At 43.2% G+C, this 18328-nt stretch overlaps 1 protein-coding gene across 1 annotated transcript; it reads right to left on the bottom strand.

Moving 5' to 3' along the window:
* Nucleotides 1-4240: 4240 nt before the first annotated feature.
* Nucleotides 4241-17484, bottom strand: LOC120432783 (protein phosphatase 1 regulatory subunit 14A-like). Its single transcript, XM_039597963.1, has 3 exons — nt 17281-17484; nt 4470-4608; nt 4241-4386 (listed from the first exon to the last, which is right to left on the bottom strand). The coding sequence occupies exons 1-3, from the start codon at nt 17482-17484 to the stop codon at nt 4241-4243; spliced, it is 489 nt and encodes a 162-aa protein (XP_039453897.1).
* Between the last annotated feature and the right edge of the window lie 844 nt (nt 17485-18328).

The raw sequence follows: 18328 nt of genomic DNA, 5'->3' as shown, positions 1-18328 counted from the left end.
TTCTCTGTCCCCAGACACTCGGAGTAATGTCACAGATGTTTCCTTGTACACTTGGACAGATATTCTCCTGTCTCCTTAGACACTCGGGATACCTGTTCAACAGGACTCTGTGGTCTGGGGTCTGCTTGGAGCCCAGCTCGGTGGTCCAGTGGAACTTGGTCCTGTTCAGTGTGATGGGGACTGTGAGCGGACTGCAGACGGTCCTCTGTGGGGCCAACATCCTGAACTCCATACTGGGCCTGATTCTGGGTCAGGGCCTCTGCCACAGCAAGGTCTGTGGGAGAACACAGCTGTGGACCTCTGCTCCAGATGTAGCAATTTATTCATCCTGCGTGCGTGTGTGTGTGTGTGTGTGTGTGTGTGTGTGTGTGTGTTTCTATGTTTCAGGTCAGTCCAGTTTCAGTTTGACATGGATTCGATCCTGGGAGCTCCGACTGTGATACACAGAATTAAAATTAAGTCTTTCACTGATGCACTTTAGATAATCAATAGCATGAAGATCAATAACTTGAGATACCTCGACCTTACGCAGGATTGCAGTACATGTACCATTTAATAATTATTTATTTATTTTCCTGAATAAAACTATTTAAACCTCCAGTTAAGCTAAATAATCAATAATAATTAACGTGAGACTGACTGCTCATTACACCCTGAAAAGAAAAACCGGTCAACAACATGATGATTTTTCCTCCAATCAGACCTCGGACCGTGTCTTAACTCTGCTCGCAGCCTTTCAAAGATCAAATACTCTGACTACAGACGGCCTCGGGCTTCCTGTAAGCTGTTCAGGTGAGCTCATTCTGACTGTAACTGTCACAAACAGGCGAGGGCGCGACCTTCAAACAGTCAATCTCTTTATAATCGAGCTCTGGACGACAGGAAACCAGGATATTTGCATCACTGTCACATCATTAGGAAATGTAATAATTTAAGCTTGATTTCTGATCTGCCGCTGATTTTAAAGTTGTTCACCATGTTGCACCCCACCTCTGAGAGCCAACCAGCAGAGCTGTGAGACTGTAGCTCCACCGTAAACTTCCTGAGGATCTGAAAACTAGCAGACACCATGAGAGTGGAGACTGTCAGCATTTGCATGCATGTGCTGTGGATTGATATGGGATTTGGACATCACCAATGAGTTCTGAAACTACTTTAGCCGGGCGGCTGTATTTGTATTAGCATAATATTGCTTATTGATGATGCAGTTGTGCTTGTTATTTGACCTGCCCAAGCACTACAGGGGAGATTAGCTAGCAGCTGAAACTGGTGTCATGTGTTTTTTCTCTTTTGTTTGGGGTGTTTCATACATGGACCCTGACAATAAATTTAAACTAAATGAAGACTGGTTTGTGTCAAGCTTCAAAGATTTACAGGAATCTGGAAAAGACTCCAAAGTCACACTAAAGAGTGTTAATAAGAAAACCGTCAGCTGAAGAAATAAAGAAGGAGAACATCCTGTTTCATCCTGCTCCGGGCTTCCTGTCTGTCTCTGCTAACTCTGACCTCTAACCTGTGAGACACGCACGCCGAAAGCACTCTCTGCCTCCCATGACCTCCACGACACCGTTCACACGCTCTTCCTTCAAGATTACCTCTGCTTCATTTTCTGCACCATGTTCGAACAGTGAGTGAAGGAAAGCTGTGTGTGTGTGTGTGTGTGTGTCTTGTTTCCCCACTGTGTTCCCATGTTCTCCTTGTATTCAGTGTCATGTCTCCCAGCCCGTTGTGTCCTCTGTATGTGTTCCGTAGTCTGATCCATGTCTCGTCTCCCATTGTCACTTCCCTGTTCTCTTGTTAAGTCCGAGTGTCTTACTCTGCCTATTTCCTGTTTTATTTTGACAGTCCTGTGTTCCATGTTCGGTGTGTTTAGTTTTGCTTCTCCTGTTGCGTCATGCTCATCTGTGTCAGCTGTTACCTTTCTGTGTATTTAAGCCCTCTGTCTCCCTCTGCTGGTTGTCTGACCGTCTGTTAACCTCCTCATGTCTCATGTATTTCCTAGTGTTCCTGGTTTTCATGTATTTAGTTTTCCCAGTTTAGGTTTTTGCGATTAGTTTCTCTTTTTCGTGTTTGGTTAATGTTTTCGGCCATAATAAAAGACACGTTTTCTGTTCAAATCAGCTCCGTTTCCACGTTTGGTCTGTCTCTGGATCCACTAATGTCCACTCCACAGACTGTGACATGAGAACATGAGCTGAAGCTCAGGAGGGCTCAGAGACACCAACAGGTGCAGAGGGCTGATTGATCAATCATCACACAAGTATTGATGAAATGACATGTTAGCTCTGGGCACCCTTCCTGACACCCCCCCCACCGGATTTGTGTCTCCTGCCATAAACAGACCAGGGGTCTTCTGCTTGTTAGGCAAGTGTGTAAACTAGGACTGGGCCATATTATACCGTTCATGGTAATACTGGTATAATGTTAGGCAATGGTAAGAAAATGAAATATTGCGATAGAACATGGGTAAAACGTGCATGCGCTGCACCTTTATTTTCATACGCACATGGCAGAAAAAGCATGGCGGAGAATGAAAAGGGCGAAAGCGGATCGTTGAATGAAACAGATGAACCAGAACTGGTTTGTAAAAATGGTGCAACATCAGTGGTGTGGAACTGGTTTGGTTTTTGTCCATCAGATACACAACAAAGCACATTTTTTGTAGAGCATGCAAGTGGGCCGTCGTTATTACCATATTTCCCGCACTATAAGGTGCTCTTAAACGCATTTAATTTTCTCAAAAATCGACAGTGCGCCTTATGTATGAATTCTAGTTGTGCTTACTGACCTTGAACTGATTTTATGTTCTACACGGCGCTCAAAGATCTGTCAAAAGAGTTTTAGTACGACTTTGCTAAGCTATGAAGCCGCACCGCTTGATGGATTGTTGCAGCGTTACGGCTACCGTAGTCAGGAGCCTCGTGGAGTGATACGTGCACTGTGCTTCAACATAATATTACCGTATAGTGTGTGTATAAGGACCACAAAATGGCTCCTGCTAAGAGACATGCTAATGAAGCGGACTTCAAACTCTATCAGTCCCTCAGTAGAACATGGGAACAGAGCAGCACTGAGAGAATTCAACATTAATGGAAGCAAGAAGAATGAGTAAAGTTTGATTTATCTGGCTGTTTGGTTTTCTTATAGTCCCGTGCACCTTATGGTCCAAAAAACATGTATTTGACTTATTTATTTGGGACACTGTCAGTTTCATGTTGCAAAGCACCTGTTTTTAAGTTTTGTGGATATTCTACATGGTTATGCTCAGGATATGTCGGCCAATTTCCACTGGAAATGCCTTTTGGTTAAACTGACAGCAAGGAATTTGCCACCCTGACTCCCACAACACAGACTGAAAGCTCTTACCTGAGTGCTGCAGTCACAGGGGTGAAGGATGTCTTGCAGACACAGAGCACAGCAGAGGTCAGTCACACTTGTGTTTCATGGAGGAGCAGGAATGAATTCAATGTCCATCCATCCTCTTCACCTTATCAGGGTCGCGGGGGGCAGGAGCCTGTCCCAGTTACCACAGAGCAAGAGGCGGGGCACACCTGGACAGTCACCAGTCTGTCGCAGGGCTAACACATAAAGACAGACAACCATTCGCACACCTGGGCAATTTAGAATCGCCAGCTAACCTAACCCCACTGACTGCACGTCCGTGGACTGTGGGAGGAAGCCGGAGTACCGGAAAGAGCCCACGCAGACACGAGGAGAACATGCAGACTCCACAGAAAGGCCAGGTGGTGGAATCAAACTCAGGACCTTCTTGCTGTCAGCTAACCACCACACCACCGTGCACTTTAATTTAATGAATTAATAAGTAAATGTGCTATAAAACATTCATTTTTGTTACCACCCTGGCTCCAAGGGAGCGCACACACGAATGCAGTGTGTGTGTGTGAGACCGTACAAACTGAATCATTGGTTCAGGTGACAAACATCACAGTGAGAAAGACGCTGACATAATCCGAGAACCACCGATGAGGCCGTCACAACAGCACATTCATTTACAAATCACTTTTTCTTTTCTTCTGTTTGTTTAGACGTAAATAAAATCATTCATTATGTGACGATCTAACAGACAATAAAAGCAATTAGAAATCAGCCTCTAAATGAATATTAACCATTAATACTTCTAATGGCAAACAGATTTACAGAAAAAAAACTGATATTAAAAAATATTTTCAAGTTCAGAATTTAAAATTCATCCATTTCCTGCTGCTTATCCAGCTCTGGGTCACTCCTCGCCGCCCGGGGCACCGAGGCCTTCCCAGGCAAGAGTGCTAACCTCCGCCATCAGGCCTGGCTCTCCCTGGGCCTCCTCCCTCTGAGCTCCTCCTCTAAGGGAGAGCCAGCCGCCCTCACAGGAAACTCTGCAGTCTCCTCCACCATGGTCAGGACTCAGAGGGTGAGATCAAAGCAAGGGCGGGGACGAAGATCGACAGCTTGGCTCTCAGCTCTCTGACCACCGAGCGCGCCGGTCCGTCTGCCTGGCTGTGTGTAACACATAGGTGGCACTGTTACCTGCAGTCTGTGCGTCCTCTCCTCATCAGTCTTGAGGTCCAGCAGCTCGTCGATGTTCACCTCCTCGGGCATGTCCTCTTCCTGAGGAGCACACACACCTCAGTATCAGAGCTTCATGTCTGCACTTCCTGTCTGAGACTGCTGTTACCTGCCATTAAAGTGCTCACATGAACCCTCTGGAAATAACTTCATGTCCCAGAATGAGTTTCTGAACACCTGTCTGTTGGAGGCGTGGCACATCCTGGACAGGTCACCATTCACACTTATGGGCAATTTACAATTACCGTCTGTGGGAGGAAGCCAGGGAGAACCCACGCAGACACGGGAAGAACATGTTCCACAGAAAGGGCCATCCAGGTGGTGGAATCAAACTCAGGACCTTCTTTCCGTGCTGCCCGATTTAAATCCATGTTTTCTGATTCGTTTCTCTCTGGTTTTATTCTATTTTATGCTTTTAGTTGTTTTTATCTCCTTATAGAAGACTTATTCTGCTCAGCCTGTGTCTGCACAACAGCTTTGGCTGATTCACACTCATCCTCTCAAACACAATAAAAATGACCCTTGCCACTCGCGACATCTTTCTTCTAATTGGCTGTTCTAAAACCACTGGGTGGAGCCTCTCTGTCAAATCCAACATTAAACATCAGTACAGCAATCACACACACACACCCTGCCCCCTCCACACTGAGGAGGACAATGAAGTCAACAAGAGCTCACGTGTGTGTGTGTGTGTGTGTGTGTGTGTGTTTTGGTTTCTGACCATCAGCAGAGATCACTTTAACCAACCAGAAACTAACTGCAGCTCCCTGACAAATACTACAAATACCAGTACAAGTACTTCTGACAGGAGAACCTGAGCACTCACGGCCTGAATCATGGTGGTTGTGTAAGAAATTCCCTTTTCCTGTTTCCTCCCATCCTCCCGTCACCATCATCCACCACACCCAGTAACAGAGTACTCTTACTCGAGTACTGAGATTGAGCTGGACTTACACTTCCAACTCAGAGGGGTCCGCACAGTATCAAATGCAGTACTCAGCAGTATCAAATGCAGTATTATCTGCAGTACTCAGGAGTACCAAATGCAGTATTATATGCAGTACTCAGGAGTATCATATGCAGTATTATATGCCGTACTCAGCAGTATCATATGCAGTATTATATGTAGTACTCAGCAGTATCATATGCAGTACTCTCAGTATCATATGCAGTATCATATGCAGTACTCTCAGTATCAAATGCAATATTATATGCAGTACTCAGCAGTATTATATGCAGTACTCAGGAGTATCATGTGCAGTATTATATCCAGTACTCAGCAGTATCATATGCAGTATCATATGCAGTACTCTCAGTATCAAATGCAATATTATATGCAGTACTCAGCAGTATTATATGCAGTACTCAGGAGTATCATGTGCAGTATCATGTGCAGTACTCAGCAGTATCATGTGCAGTATTATATGCAGTACTCAGCAGTATCATATGCAGTATTATATGTAGTACTCAGCAGTATCATATGCAGTACTCTCAGTATCATATGCAGTATCATATGCAGTACTCTCAGTATCAAATGCAATATTATATGCAGTACTCAGCAGTATTATATGCAGTACTCAGGAGTATCATGTGCAGTATTATATCCAGTACTCAGCAGTATCATATGCAGTACTCTCAGTATCAAATGCAATATTATATGCACTACTCAGCAGTATTATATGCAGTACTCAGGAGTATCATGTGCAGTATTATATGCAGTACTCAGCAGTATCATATGCAGTATTATATGTAGTACTCAGCAGTATCATATGCAGTACTCTCAGTATCAAATACAATATTATATGCAGTACTCAGCAGTATTATATGTAGTACTCAGCAGTATCATATGCAGTACTCTCAGTATCATATGCAGTATCATATGCAGTACTCTCAGTATCAAATGCAGTATTATATGCAGTACTCAGGAGTATAATGTGCAGTATTATATCCAGTACTCAGCAGTATCATATGCAGTATCATATGCAGTACTCTCAGTATCAAATGCAATATTATATGCAGTACTCAGCAGTATTATCTGCAGTACTCAGGAGTACCAAATGCAGTATTATATGCAGTACTCAGGAGTATCATGTGCAGTATTATATGCAGTACTCAGCAGTATCATATGCAGTATTATATGTAGTACTCAGCAGTATCATATGCAGTACTCTCAGTATCATATGCAGTATCATATGCAGTACTCTCAGTATCATATGCAGTATTATATGCCATACTCAGCAGTATCATATGCAGTATTATATGTAGTACTCAGCAGTATCATATGCAGTATTATATGTAGTACTCAGCAGTATCATATGCAGTACTCTCAGTATCATATGCAGTATCATATGCAGTACTCTCAGTATCAAATGCAATATTATATGCAGTACTCAGCAGTATTATATGCAGTACTCAGGAGTATCATGTGCAGTATTATATCCAGTACTCAGCAGTATCATATGCAGTATCATATGCAGTACTCTCAGTATCAAATGCAATATTATATGCAGTACTCAGCAGTATTATATGCAGTACTCAGGAGTATCATGTGCAGTATTATATCCAGTACTCAGCAGTATCATATGCAGTACTCTCAGTATCAAATGCAATATTATATGCACTACTCAGCAGTATTATATGCAGTACTCAGGAGTATCATATGCAGTATTATATGTAGTACTCAGCAGTATCATATGCAGTACTCTCAGTATCATATGCAGTATCATATGCAGTACTCTCAGTATCATATGCAGTATCATATGCAGTACTCTCAGTATCAAATGCAATATTATATGCAGTACTCAGCAGTATTATATGCAGTACTCAGGAGTATAATGTGCAGTATTATATCCAGTACTCAGCAGTATCATATGCAGTATCATATGCAGTACTCTCAGTATCAAATGCAATATTATATGCAGTACTCAGCAGTATTATATGCAGTACTCAGGAGTATCATGTGCAGTATTATATCCAGTACTCAGCAGTATCATATGCAGTACTCTCAGTATCAAATGCAATATTATATGCACTACTCAGCAGTATTATATGCAGTACTCAGGAGTATCATATGCAGTATTATATGTAGTACTCAGCAGTATCATATGCAGTACTCTCAGTATCATATGCAGTATCATATGCAGTACTCTCAGTATCAAATGCAATATTATATGCAATACTCAGCAGTATTATCTGCAGTACTCAGGAGTACCAAATGCAGTATTATATGCAGTACTCAGGAGTATCATGTGCAGTATTATATGCAGTACTCAGCAGTATCATATGCAGTATCATATGCAGTACTCTCAGTATCATATGCAGTATCATATGCAGTACTCTCAGTATCATATGCCGTACTCAGCAGTATCATATGCAGTATTATATGTAGTACTCAGCAGTATCATATGCAGTACTCTCAGTATCATATGCAGTACTCTCAGTATCATATGCAGTATCATATGCAGTACTCTCAGTATCATATGCCGTACTCAGCAGTATCATATGCAGTATTATATGTAGTACTCAGCAGTATCATATGCCGTACTCAGCAGTATCATATGCAATATTATATGCAGTACTCAGCAGTATTATATGCAGTACTCAGGAGTATAATGTGCAGTATTATATCCAGTACTCAGCAGTATCATATGCAGTATCATATGCAGTACTCAGCAGTATCATGTGCAATATTATATGCAGTACTCTCAGTATCAAATGCAGTATTATATGCAGTAGTCAGCAGTATCATGTCCAGTATTATATGTAATACTCAGGAGTATCATATGCAGTATCATATGTAGCACTCAGCAGTATCATATGCAGTATCATATGCAGTACTCTCAGTATCAAATGCAGTATTATATGTAGTATTCAGAATAGAATAGAACAGAATGCCTTTATTGTCACTATACAGTTGTACAATGAGATACAGAGCATCTCCTACTCGGTGCAAACATGCTGGGGGGGGGTACAGTTCTGCAGCGCTATATACATATGGACAGTATTAACAGAGGGAAAAGATATATATATATATATATATATATATATATATATATATATATATATATATAAAATGTACAAATATACAAGCGGTTTTTAAAAAAAGTAATATATAATGAATAGTGTTGTGTATATACAGTTGGGTTATTGCACATAGAATTGGTATTGCACAGTGGTGGTTCATAGAGGAAGTGGGAAGGAAAAAAAAAAAAAAAGGGGGGGCTGTGTTATCAGTGGTGTGAGTTCAGGGTGGTTATGGCTTTGGGGAAGAAACTGTTTTTTGAGTCTGTGGGTTTTGTGCTGATGCACCTGCAGCGCTTCCCTGAGGGAAGCAGGCTGAACATGTTGAAGCCAGGGTGGGAGCTGTCCTTGGTGATGTTTGCTGCTCTGCTGAGGCAGCGGGAGGAATAAATGTCCATCAGTGAGGGGAGAGGGCAGCCGATGATCTTCTGTGCTGTCTTGACCACACTCTGAAGCCTCGCTCTATCCGCCTTGGTGCAGCTGCCGTACCATACCGTGATGCAGCAGGTTAGCAGGCTCTCAATGGACGAGCGGTAGAAGGTCAGCAGCAGGTTGGAGTTCAGCTTGTACTTCCTGAGGACCCACAGGAAGTGCAGCCGCTGTTGGGCCTTCTTGACGACCGCTGAGATGTTGTCTGTCCAGGAGATGCCAGCAGAGATGAGGACACCAAGGAACCGGAAGGTGTGGACCCTCTCCACACACTCCCCATAAAGGGGGGCTAAGTCAGTGCTGTGTCTCCTGAAGTCAACAATGAGCTCTTTGGTTTTCTTAGTGTTCAGTGTCAGGTTGTTTTCTGAACACCAGGCTGCCAGCTTCAGGACTTCCTCTCTGTAGGCTGCCTCGTCTCCCTTTCAGATGAGTCCGACTACCGTGGTGTCATCAGCAAACTTGATGATAAGGCTGCCACAAACGATTATTTTGATAGTCGACTAATCAGATCATGCATCCATTGGATGTAAAACATACAGCTTATTTCACCAGCATGCATCTGCTCTTATATAACTATCATTAGCTTACAGCTTTAAGTGTTTAAGGTGCTAACTAAAAATAAAGACAAGATGATAGTTTTTTTAATTTTAATGACATTTGTAGTTTGTTTGGTGGAGTTTAATAAACTCAGCCGTCTGCTCCTTGCTATCTAAAATATAACAGGACACCGGAGTATGTTCTCGAGCATCTCACACTTCTGATAATCAGTCGTCTCCTTGACGTTTATTCAGCTGTGTAAAAGCTATAACTTTAATCTCAGCCAACCCGATTTACTCAGGAACAAATAAAATACTGAAAAAAGCCAAACAATATCATTTTTAAGTTATCTAAGTGACTTAAATATCATGTTTAACCTGAGTAGCGAAAGACGGCGGTGGGTTTGAAAACGATTTGCCGGGAGTCCGGTGTTCTCACCGGCTCTAGTGAGCCGTCAACCCCGGCTAGCTATCCCGGTGGGTAACAGACGTCTCCGAAAACGTCGGAGCGCTTTTGCAAATATGTGATGTCTTGATAAACTGAGCAGATATTTGAGGTTTACACAGCTACATTCTCGCCTGAAAATATGTTAAATGTTTATTTTGTGACCCAGAAAGAATAATAAGAGTGATATTAAAACTAACTAGCTGCCGCCATTGTTGGAAACTGAGCAGGGCCGCGCTATGAATTCTGGGACACAGTTTCTTCTTCTTCGGGGTTTAACGGCAGCTGGCATCCTTGTACATGCAGTGCTGCCATCTTCTGTTTCAGTCCGTCATTACACTCTTAAATCCTACTACTTATTCCTTATTTTGGGATCTTACAAAGCTTCAAACGACGCGTCGACTATTAAATTAGTCATCGACGATTGTAATAGTCGACGTAATCGCGACTAGTCAACTAATCATGGCAGCCCTACTTGATGATGAGAGTGTTGTTGTGGGTCAAACTGCAGTCGTGGGTGTAGAGAGAATACAGGAGGGGGCTCAGCACACAGCCCTGTGGGGAGCCGGTGCTCAGTGTGCAAGTGGAGGAGAGATGAGGGCCGAGTCTTCCAGTCTGGGGGCCGGTTTGTGAGAAAGTCCTTTATCCAGGCACATGTGAGAGGAGGGAGGCCAAGAGTGACCAGTTTGGTGATGAGGATGTCCGGGATGATTGTATTAAAGGCTGAGCTGTAGTCCACGAAGAGCATTCGGACGTAGCTCTGCCGCTGCTCTAGGTGACTCAGCACAGCGTGGAGGGCTGTGGCGATGGCGTCTTCTGTAGATCTGTTTGCGTGTATCCTGCTGAACACCGTTAACGAACAGCAGCAGGCCCACCCGGACGGTGTTCACATAATTACAGGTGACTTTAATAAGACCAACATAAAGACTGTACTCCCAAAGTTCTATCAGCATGTCAAATGTCCCACCAGAGGAGAAAACACTCTAGATCATGTTTACTCCAACATCAAGCATGCATATAGAGCCATACCCCTCCCCCACCTCGGTCAGTCCGACCACCTCTCCCTCCTGCTCTCCCCAGCCTACACCCCCCTCACATCTGTTTGCGCAGCAGTATCATATAGAATAGAATAGAATGCCTTTATTGTCATTATACAGCTGTACAATGAGATACAGAGCATCTCCTACTCAGTGTAAACATGTTGGGGGGGGTACAGTTCTGCAGCGCTATATACATATGGACAGTATTAACATAGGGAAGAAGATGTGTATATATATAAAATGTACAATTAACAAACCGTAAACAATATGTAATAAATAGTGTTATGTATGTACAGTTGAGTTATTGCACATGGAATTGGTATAAATAAATAATATGCAGTATTATATGCAGTACTCTCAGTATCATGTGCAGTATTATATGCAGTACTCAGCAGTATTGTACGCAGTACTTACCCGGCCCCGTGTGATGGCATCAGCCACACAGGGGTAAATCAGTCCATTTTTTACTTTATTAGTTTGCTTTGCAGTTTTCTTCATTAAGTTAATTCATTAATCATTTTGTTAAACCTAACACTGGTATTATGAGGCGCGCACATAGTAACATTGTGTGGTTTTTCTAAAATATTTTGTTATATTAATTATGTTTTTCTCTCTGAGTTACCTGGGTTTGGGCGGTGGCTGTTTCCTGTCTGGGCAAAAGGCGTGGCTGAGGACTCTGGGGACAAAATGCCTGCTCAGCAGGACCAACCATGGGCTTACCAGGAACAGGGGTGTTTTAGGTTTAGTCAGGTTATTCTGTGCTTAGTTAAAATTAGTGTGTGTTTTTTGTTTTCCCTCCTATTGTGTAAATGGTTTGGCCAAATCATTATAAAAGCTACCCTCATGTGTCTTTGTAATTAGGTCAGTTTGTGAGTTAAGTTGTGTCTCACTTTGTTTTGTTTGAGTTTCTGGAAAATACTTTTGTAGAGTTATATTTAGTTGACCTCTTTACGGGCCTGCTAAGTATGTTTTTGAATTTTGTTAATTTTGGATTTTTGAGGTTAAAATAAAGAAAACCCTTTTGAAGATACTTTTTGCCTGAGTCCTCTATGCTTTGGCTGCTTGGTCCCTCACAATTGGTGGCAGCGGTGGGATTTGCCAGTTGAGGACACAGTTTTGCTTTTTATTTTTTTTTTTGAGGTTTTTCACCCCAGAAAAAAGAAGGAAAATGCATCGGGAGGAAAAGTGGAAAAGAAGAAAGGAGTAACTGTTCAGAAGGAAGCTGATGCTGAGGAGGAAATTGGAGCCTCTGAAATGGTGGAGAGCACTGAGGTTGAAGAAAGGGAGCCATCTCTGTCGGATCTGATGTCAATATTGCAAGCTCATATGGGTCAACAGGAGGCTCGGAAGCAAGGCAGGAAGAGGTAACTGCACGACAAGAACAAAAATTCAAAGCATTGCAACATCAGTTCCAGCTTTTACAGTTAGAGGTGCAGTCCCGGACATCACCAGTACCTGAGCTACCATTACCTACCACAGAGTCATCAGAGTCAAGGGAGCTACCTAACATTTCTTGTTCTCCTCATGCTCAAGCTGAATCCAGTCAGTCATTATCAGGTCAGTTTTCATTGCATGAACCCAGACTGGAAAAGTTGACTGATAGTGATGATATTGAGCATTTTTGACCACATTTGAACGCATTGCCTTAGCATATCGTTGGGAAAAACCAGACTGGGTTTTTCGTTTAATACCACTGCTAACGGGCAAGGCAAGAGGGGCATACGTTCATATGGATATTGATGACTCTCTCAGCTATGACAAAGTTAAAGCTGCAATTTTGTCTAAGTATGATGTTAACCCTGAGACCTACAGGCAGCGATTTCGTTCACTTGAAGTCAGGCCTGATGAGAACCCTAAGGAATTGTATGCTCGACTTAAAGATCTGTACGGAAAATGGATTCAACCAAAAGGTAAAACGAACCAAGAAATTGGTGAAATAATCATCCTTGAACAATATTTGAGAATGTTGTCCCCTGAGCTACAGGTTTGGATTCGAGAGCACAATCCGTCTTCTGCAGCGAAGGCAGCTGAGCTGGCAGAAGTGTTTGTAGCTGCCAGGAAGAAAGGACAACCTTGGACCTGTAATGCAAATAAAATGCCAAAGGAAGGCCCCAAATCAGCCCAGATGTATCATCAGAGGCCAGTGTCAGCTGATAAAACTCCTGTGGGTGAGAACCAGTTTGCTGGCCGACCATTAAAAATTCAAAAAGATTTTTGTTACCTCTGTGGGTTAGAGGGCCACACAAAGCCAATGTGCCCAAAAACTTCAGCTAAGATGGTTCAAATGTGTTTCATGCCACGTCTACATGCTGAACATGGGCTCCAGTGTGACCAGACTGTTAAAATGATACAAATTGAAGCTAATGGAACAACTTTAAGAGCTTTACTTGATTCTGGCAGTTCTCATACACTGATACACAGAGATTTTGTGCCCCCAATATTGTCCGTGTTAGTGATACCATCCCCATTTGTTGTGTGCATGGAGATGAGAAGATGTACTCAACAGCTGACATGTACATTAAGGTGAATGGACAGACTTACCTTTTAAATGTTGGGGTGGTTGATAACCTGCCTTATTCAGCTGTTCTGGGACGAGATTTTCCAGTGCTTTTTGATTTATTGAGTCAGACCAGAATCATCAATGCAATGTGGCTGTTACTAGAGCCCAAGCTCAAAAATCAAATGAAACCTCAGAAGTTTTCAGTGCCTTGCCATTTTTAATGAGGAATGGGAAGCCGCACCTGGGAAACCTCGGAAAAGTCGCAGACAGAGGAGACAGGAGAAGTTCCAGCATACTATAGTACACCCAGAAATGCATACTGACCCAGACTTGCCTTTGGGATTTCAAATTCCTGGCAATATAATAGAATTGCAAAAACTGATCCTAGTTTAGCTTCCTGTTTTCAGCGAGCGGTAGACAAGGACCAAGTGGAGGAGGTAGGCATTAACAAAAGTGACTATGTCTTGCAAAATGGCATACTTTACCATCAGGTGGGCTCACTTCTGAAGCTAGTGGTTCCCCAAGAAGTTAGAGAAATGGTGCTTAATTTGGGACACTCTATTCCCTGGGCTGGCCACCTGGGTAAGCACAAAACCACAGCTCGCATTAAACAACATTTTTCTGGCCTGGCCTCCATAGAGATGTAGCCTACTTCTGTAAGAGCTGTCCTCAGTGCCAAATGACCTCCTCCAAAGTTCCTTCCAAAGCTCCACTCCAACCACTGCCTATTATTGGTACCCCATTTGAGCGCCTCGGAATGGATATTGTTGGACCCGTTGAGAAGAGTAAGTCAGGGAATCGCTATATGCTTGTAATCACTGATTATGCAACTAAATATCCAGAGGTCTTCCCACTGAAATCCATCAAGGCAAAATCAGTAGCCTTCTGCCTTGTACAGCTCTTCCATGAGAGTAGGGTTCCCACAGGAAATACTGACTGATCAGGGGAGTAACTTCATGTCCAACTTATTAAAACAGGTGTACAAGCTGCTGGGCATTAGAAGCCTGAGGACCACCCCATACCATCCTCAGACTGATGGGCTAACAGAACGGTTCAATCAGACTCTGAAGCAGATGCTCCGAAAGGTGGTGGATGAGAATGGTGCTGATTGGGATCAGTGGCTTCCTTATCTTCTCTTTGCCTACAGGAAGTGCCACAAGCCTCCACTGGTTTCTCTCCGTTCGAACTTTTGTATGGGTATGAGGTACAAGGACCTCTAGCCCTGTTAAGAAACATCTGGGAGGGAGGCAAGGAAAGACAGACTCTGTTAACATTGTTTCCTATGTTGTACAGATGAGGGAGCGACTGCAGAAAATGAGTGAGCTTGCTCAGTCAAATATGACCAAAATCCAGCAGAAGCAGAAGTTTTGGTATGACCGAGCAGCTCGTCAGAGGTCTTTTAGTCCTGGACAAAGGTGTTGGTGCTCCTTCCCACTGACAACAACAAGCTATTGGCTAAGTGGCAAGGGCCCTTTGAGGTTCAGAAGAAATTGGGGTCCACTACTTACCAAGTGTTCATCCCTGGGAAGCCACGCTCCGGTAGGGTTCTGCACATAAATCTTTTGAAGGAATGGGCGCAGCGCCTGAAAAGACACAGCAGAAGTGATGCTCATAAGGGGTGTGCCAGAGGAAGAAGAGGTTGGTGAGCAATACTTGCCTTCTGCTGATGTGGTAAATTTCGACCTTAGTCATCTGTCAGATGATAAACAGCTTCAGGTGAGAGCTGCATGCAACCCTGAAGTGTTTAAAGTGAATCCTGGCCGAACAGATATTGTTGAGCATGACATTGTCATTAAAGAGGGTGTCTCAGTAAAGCGTTTGAGCTACAGGATCCCTGAACGTCTGCTGACATCCCTGAAGAAGGAAATTGACCTCATGTTGTCCTTGGGGATCATCGAGCCATCAAAGAGTGAGTGGTGTAATCCGGTGGTCCTGGTGCCAAAGAAGGATGAAAGCATGAGGTTCTGTATAGACTTCAGGTACCTAAACTCAATATCACTGTTTGACTCATACCCTACGCCACGCATTGATGATTTGCTGGAACGGCTGGGGAAGGCAAAGTACTTGACCACACTTGACCTGTGCAAGGGATATTGGCAGGTGCCACTCACGGAGCGATCAAAGAAGTTGACTGCCTTTCGAACACCTTGGGGTCTCTTCCAATTTACAGTGATGCCATTCGGGCTGCATGGGGCTCCAGCAACCTTTCAGAGGTTAATGGATCAGGTACTATGTGGTCTCTCAGACTTTGCATCTGCATATCTTGATGATATTGTCATCTACAGCACCACATGGGAGGAACACTTGGAACATCTGCATGCTGTCTTCGACCGTCTTGGTGCTGCTGGGTTGACGGTGAACCCCTCTAAGTGTGTTTTTTGCCTCTGCTGAGACTGCATACCTGGGCCATGTGATTGGGAATGGGGTGATCAAGCCTCAGGTCAGTAAGATCCAAGCCATTGAGTCTTGTCCTCTCCCACAGACAAGGAAGCAACTAAGATCTTTTTGGGCATGGCAGGCTTTTATCGTCGGTTCATACCACAATTCTCCACCAGGGCAGCTCCACTAACTGACTTGATAGGCATCAAGTGTCCTAATCAGATTAACTGGACAGAGGAGGCTATAGTAGCTTTCAAGGACATCAGTCAATCACTGAGTAGTGAACCAGTTTTGTACAGTCCAGACTTTAATGAGCCCTTTTTCCTTCAAACTGATGCATCTCATAGGGGTCTGGGAGCAGTGCTACTTCAAGGTTTGGAAGGAGAACGTCATCCTGTTGCTTATATCAGCCGAAAGCTGTTCCCAAGAGAGGTTCGGTATTCAACAGTGGAAAAGGAGGCCCTTGCCATCAAGTGGGCCCTTGATTCCTTCAGGTACTACCTTCTTGGAAGAGAATTCACTCTGGAGACGGATCACAGTGCACTTCAGTGGATGGAAAAGATGAAAGATAAGAACGGAAGAATCACAAGATGGTACCTTGCTCTGCAACCGTTTCGGTTTGTCATCAAGCACATCCCTGGGAAGAACAACGTTACCGCCGACTTCCTCTCTCGCTGTACCAGCGAGAGTCCTGAAGAGGGGGGGTGTGTGATGGCATCAGCCACACAGGGGTAAATCAGTCCATTTTTTACTTTATTAGTTTGCTTTGCAGTTTTCTTCATTAAGTTAATTCATTAATCATTTTGTTAAACCTAACACTGGTATTATGAGGCGCCGCATATAGTAACATTGTGTGGTTTTTCTAAAATATTTTGTTATATTAATTATGTTTTTTCTCTCTGAGTTACCTGGGTTTGGGCGGTGGCTGTTTCCTGTCTGGGCAAAAGGCGTGGCTGAGGACTCTGGGGACAAAATGCCTGCTCAGCAGGACCAACCATGGGCTTACCAGGAACAGGGGTGTTTTAGGTTTAGTCAGGTTATTCTGTGCTTAGTTAAAATTAGTGTGTGTTTTTGTTTTCCCTCCTATTGTGTAAATGGTTTGGCCAAATCATTATAAAAGCTACCCTCATGTGTCTTTGTAATTAGGTCAGTTTGTGAGTTAAGTTGTGTCTCACTTTGTTTTGTTTGAGTTTCTGGAAAATACTTTTTGTAGAGTTATATTTAGTTGACCTCTTTTACGGGCCTGCTAAGTATGTTTTTGAATTTTGTTAATTTTGGATTTTTTGAGGGTTAAAATAAAGAAAACCCTTTTTGAAGATACTTTTTTGCCTGAGTCCTCTATGCTTTGGCTGCTTGGTCCCTCACACCCCGGTACAACCGGTCCAGCCCGCGGTCGATCCACCTCTCCACCTCCAGTCTCCTCTGCAGCTCATCCCGGTTGTACGTCACAGTGACCCGGGCCTGGCGCCGCTGGGGGCTCTGACCAGGGTCCCGCCCACCGCCGGCACGGCACGGTGACGGATTCCCGCACACCTTGTTTACCCGCCGCCCCACCCGGTTCTCCGCCATCAGAACTGAACAGACCGGAGAAAAACGACCGGGAGAAACGGAAACAGAGAGAGGAGGCAGCCACGGATAACAGCAGTAATACTACATATTTCATTTATTTATTTATTTCACACATGGTTCAATAGTGTTTCTTTTCCTACATACAGAACCTCCTTCCCATTAATATAACTCTGCACCCATGGGTGAAAAGGAGCAGGAAGAAAAATAAATTCTTGTTAGCACCTGCCCTTATCTGCAATCCAAATACTCTTACAAGAGGGCGCCAATACCCCCAAAAACAATGCAAAACTAAACAACAAATCAATATAATCAGCAATATACAGCATTAAATGGCAATGAAAAATTTTCTTCCACATTTAGCCCTAATTACTTTCATGTTCTTCATATTGATTTATCCTTTTAAATATGTAACACATTTTAAAACGGTGCATGTTTGTACAACTCTTGAGATTATCTTCGAGAGAATTCCATATTCTTATACCTTTGACTGTCGGACACATTTGCCTTTGTGTGGTCTTAGCAAACTGATGCTTAAAGTCAAACTTCCTCCTACTGTCCCCACTTCCTGAACACAATACAAACAAACTTTGTAACTTAAGAGGTAATGTGTTATTTTTGCCTTGCACATGAATAATAATGTCTGTAATTTCACTAAGTCTTCAAATTTCAACAATTTAGATTTTATAAACAAATTATTTGTATGTTCTCTATATTTAACATTATGAACCATTCGTACCACTTTCTTCTGTAACAAGTATAGAGGATGTATATAAGTCGCATATGTATCCCCCACACCTCAGCACAATAACTGAGATAGGGGAAAATTAGTGAGAAATATAAAATA

The sequence above is a fragment of the Oreochromis aureus genome, linkage group 14 (genome assembly GCF_013358895.1).
Source record: "Oreochromis aureus strain Israel breed Guangdong linkage group 14, ZZ_aureus, whole genome shotgun sequence".
Lineage (NCBI taxonomy): Eukaryota > Metazoa > Chordata > Actinopteri > Cichliformes > Cichlidae > Oreochromis > Oreochromis aureus.
Note: the sequence above shows the minus strand (reverse complement) of the source record. Positions and strands in the feature narration are given on the sequence as shown.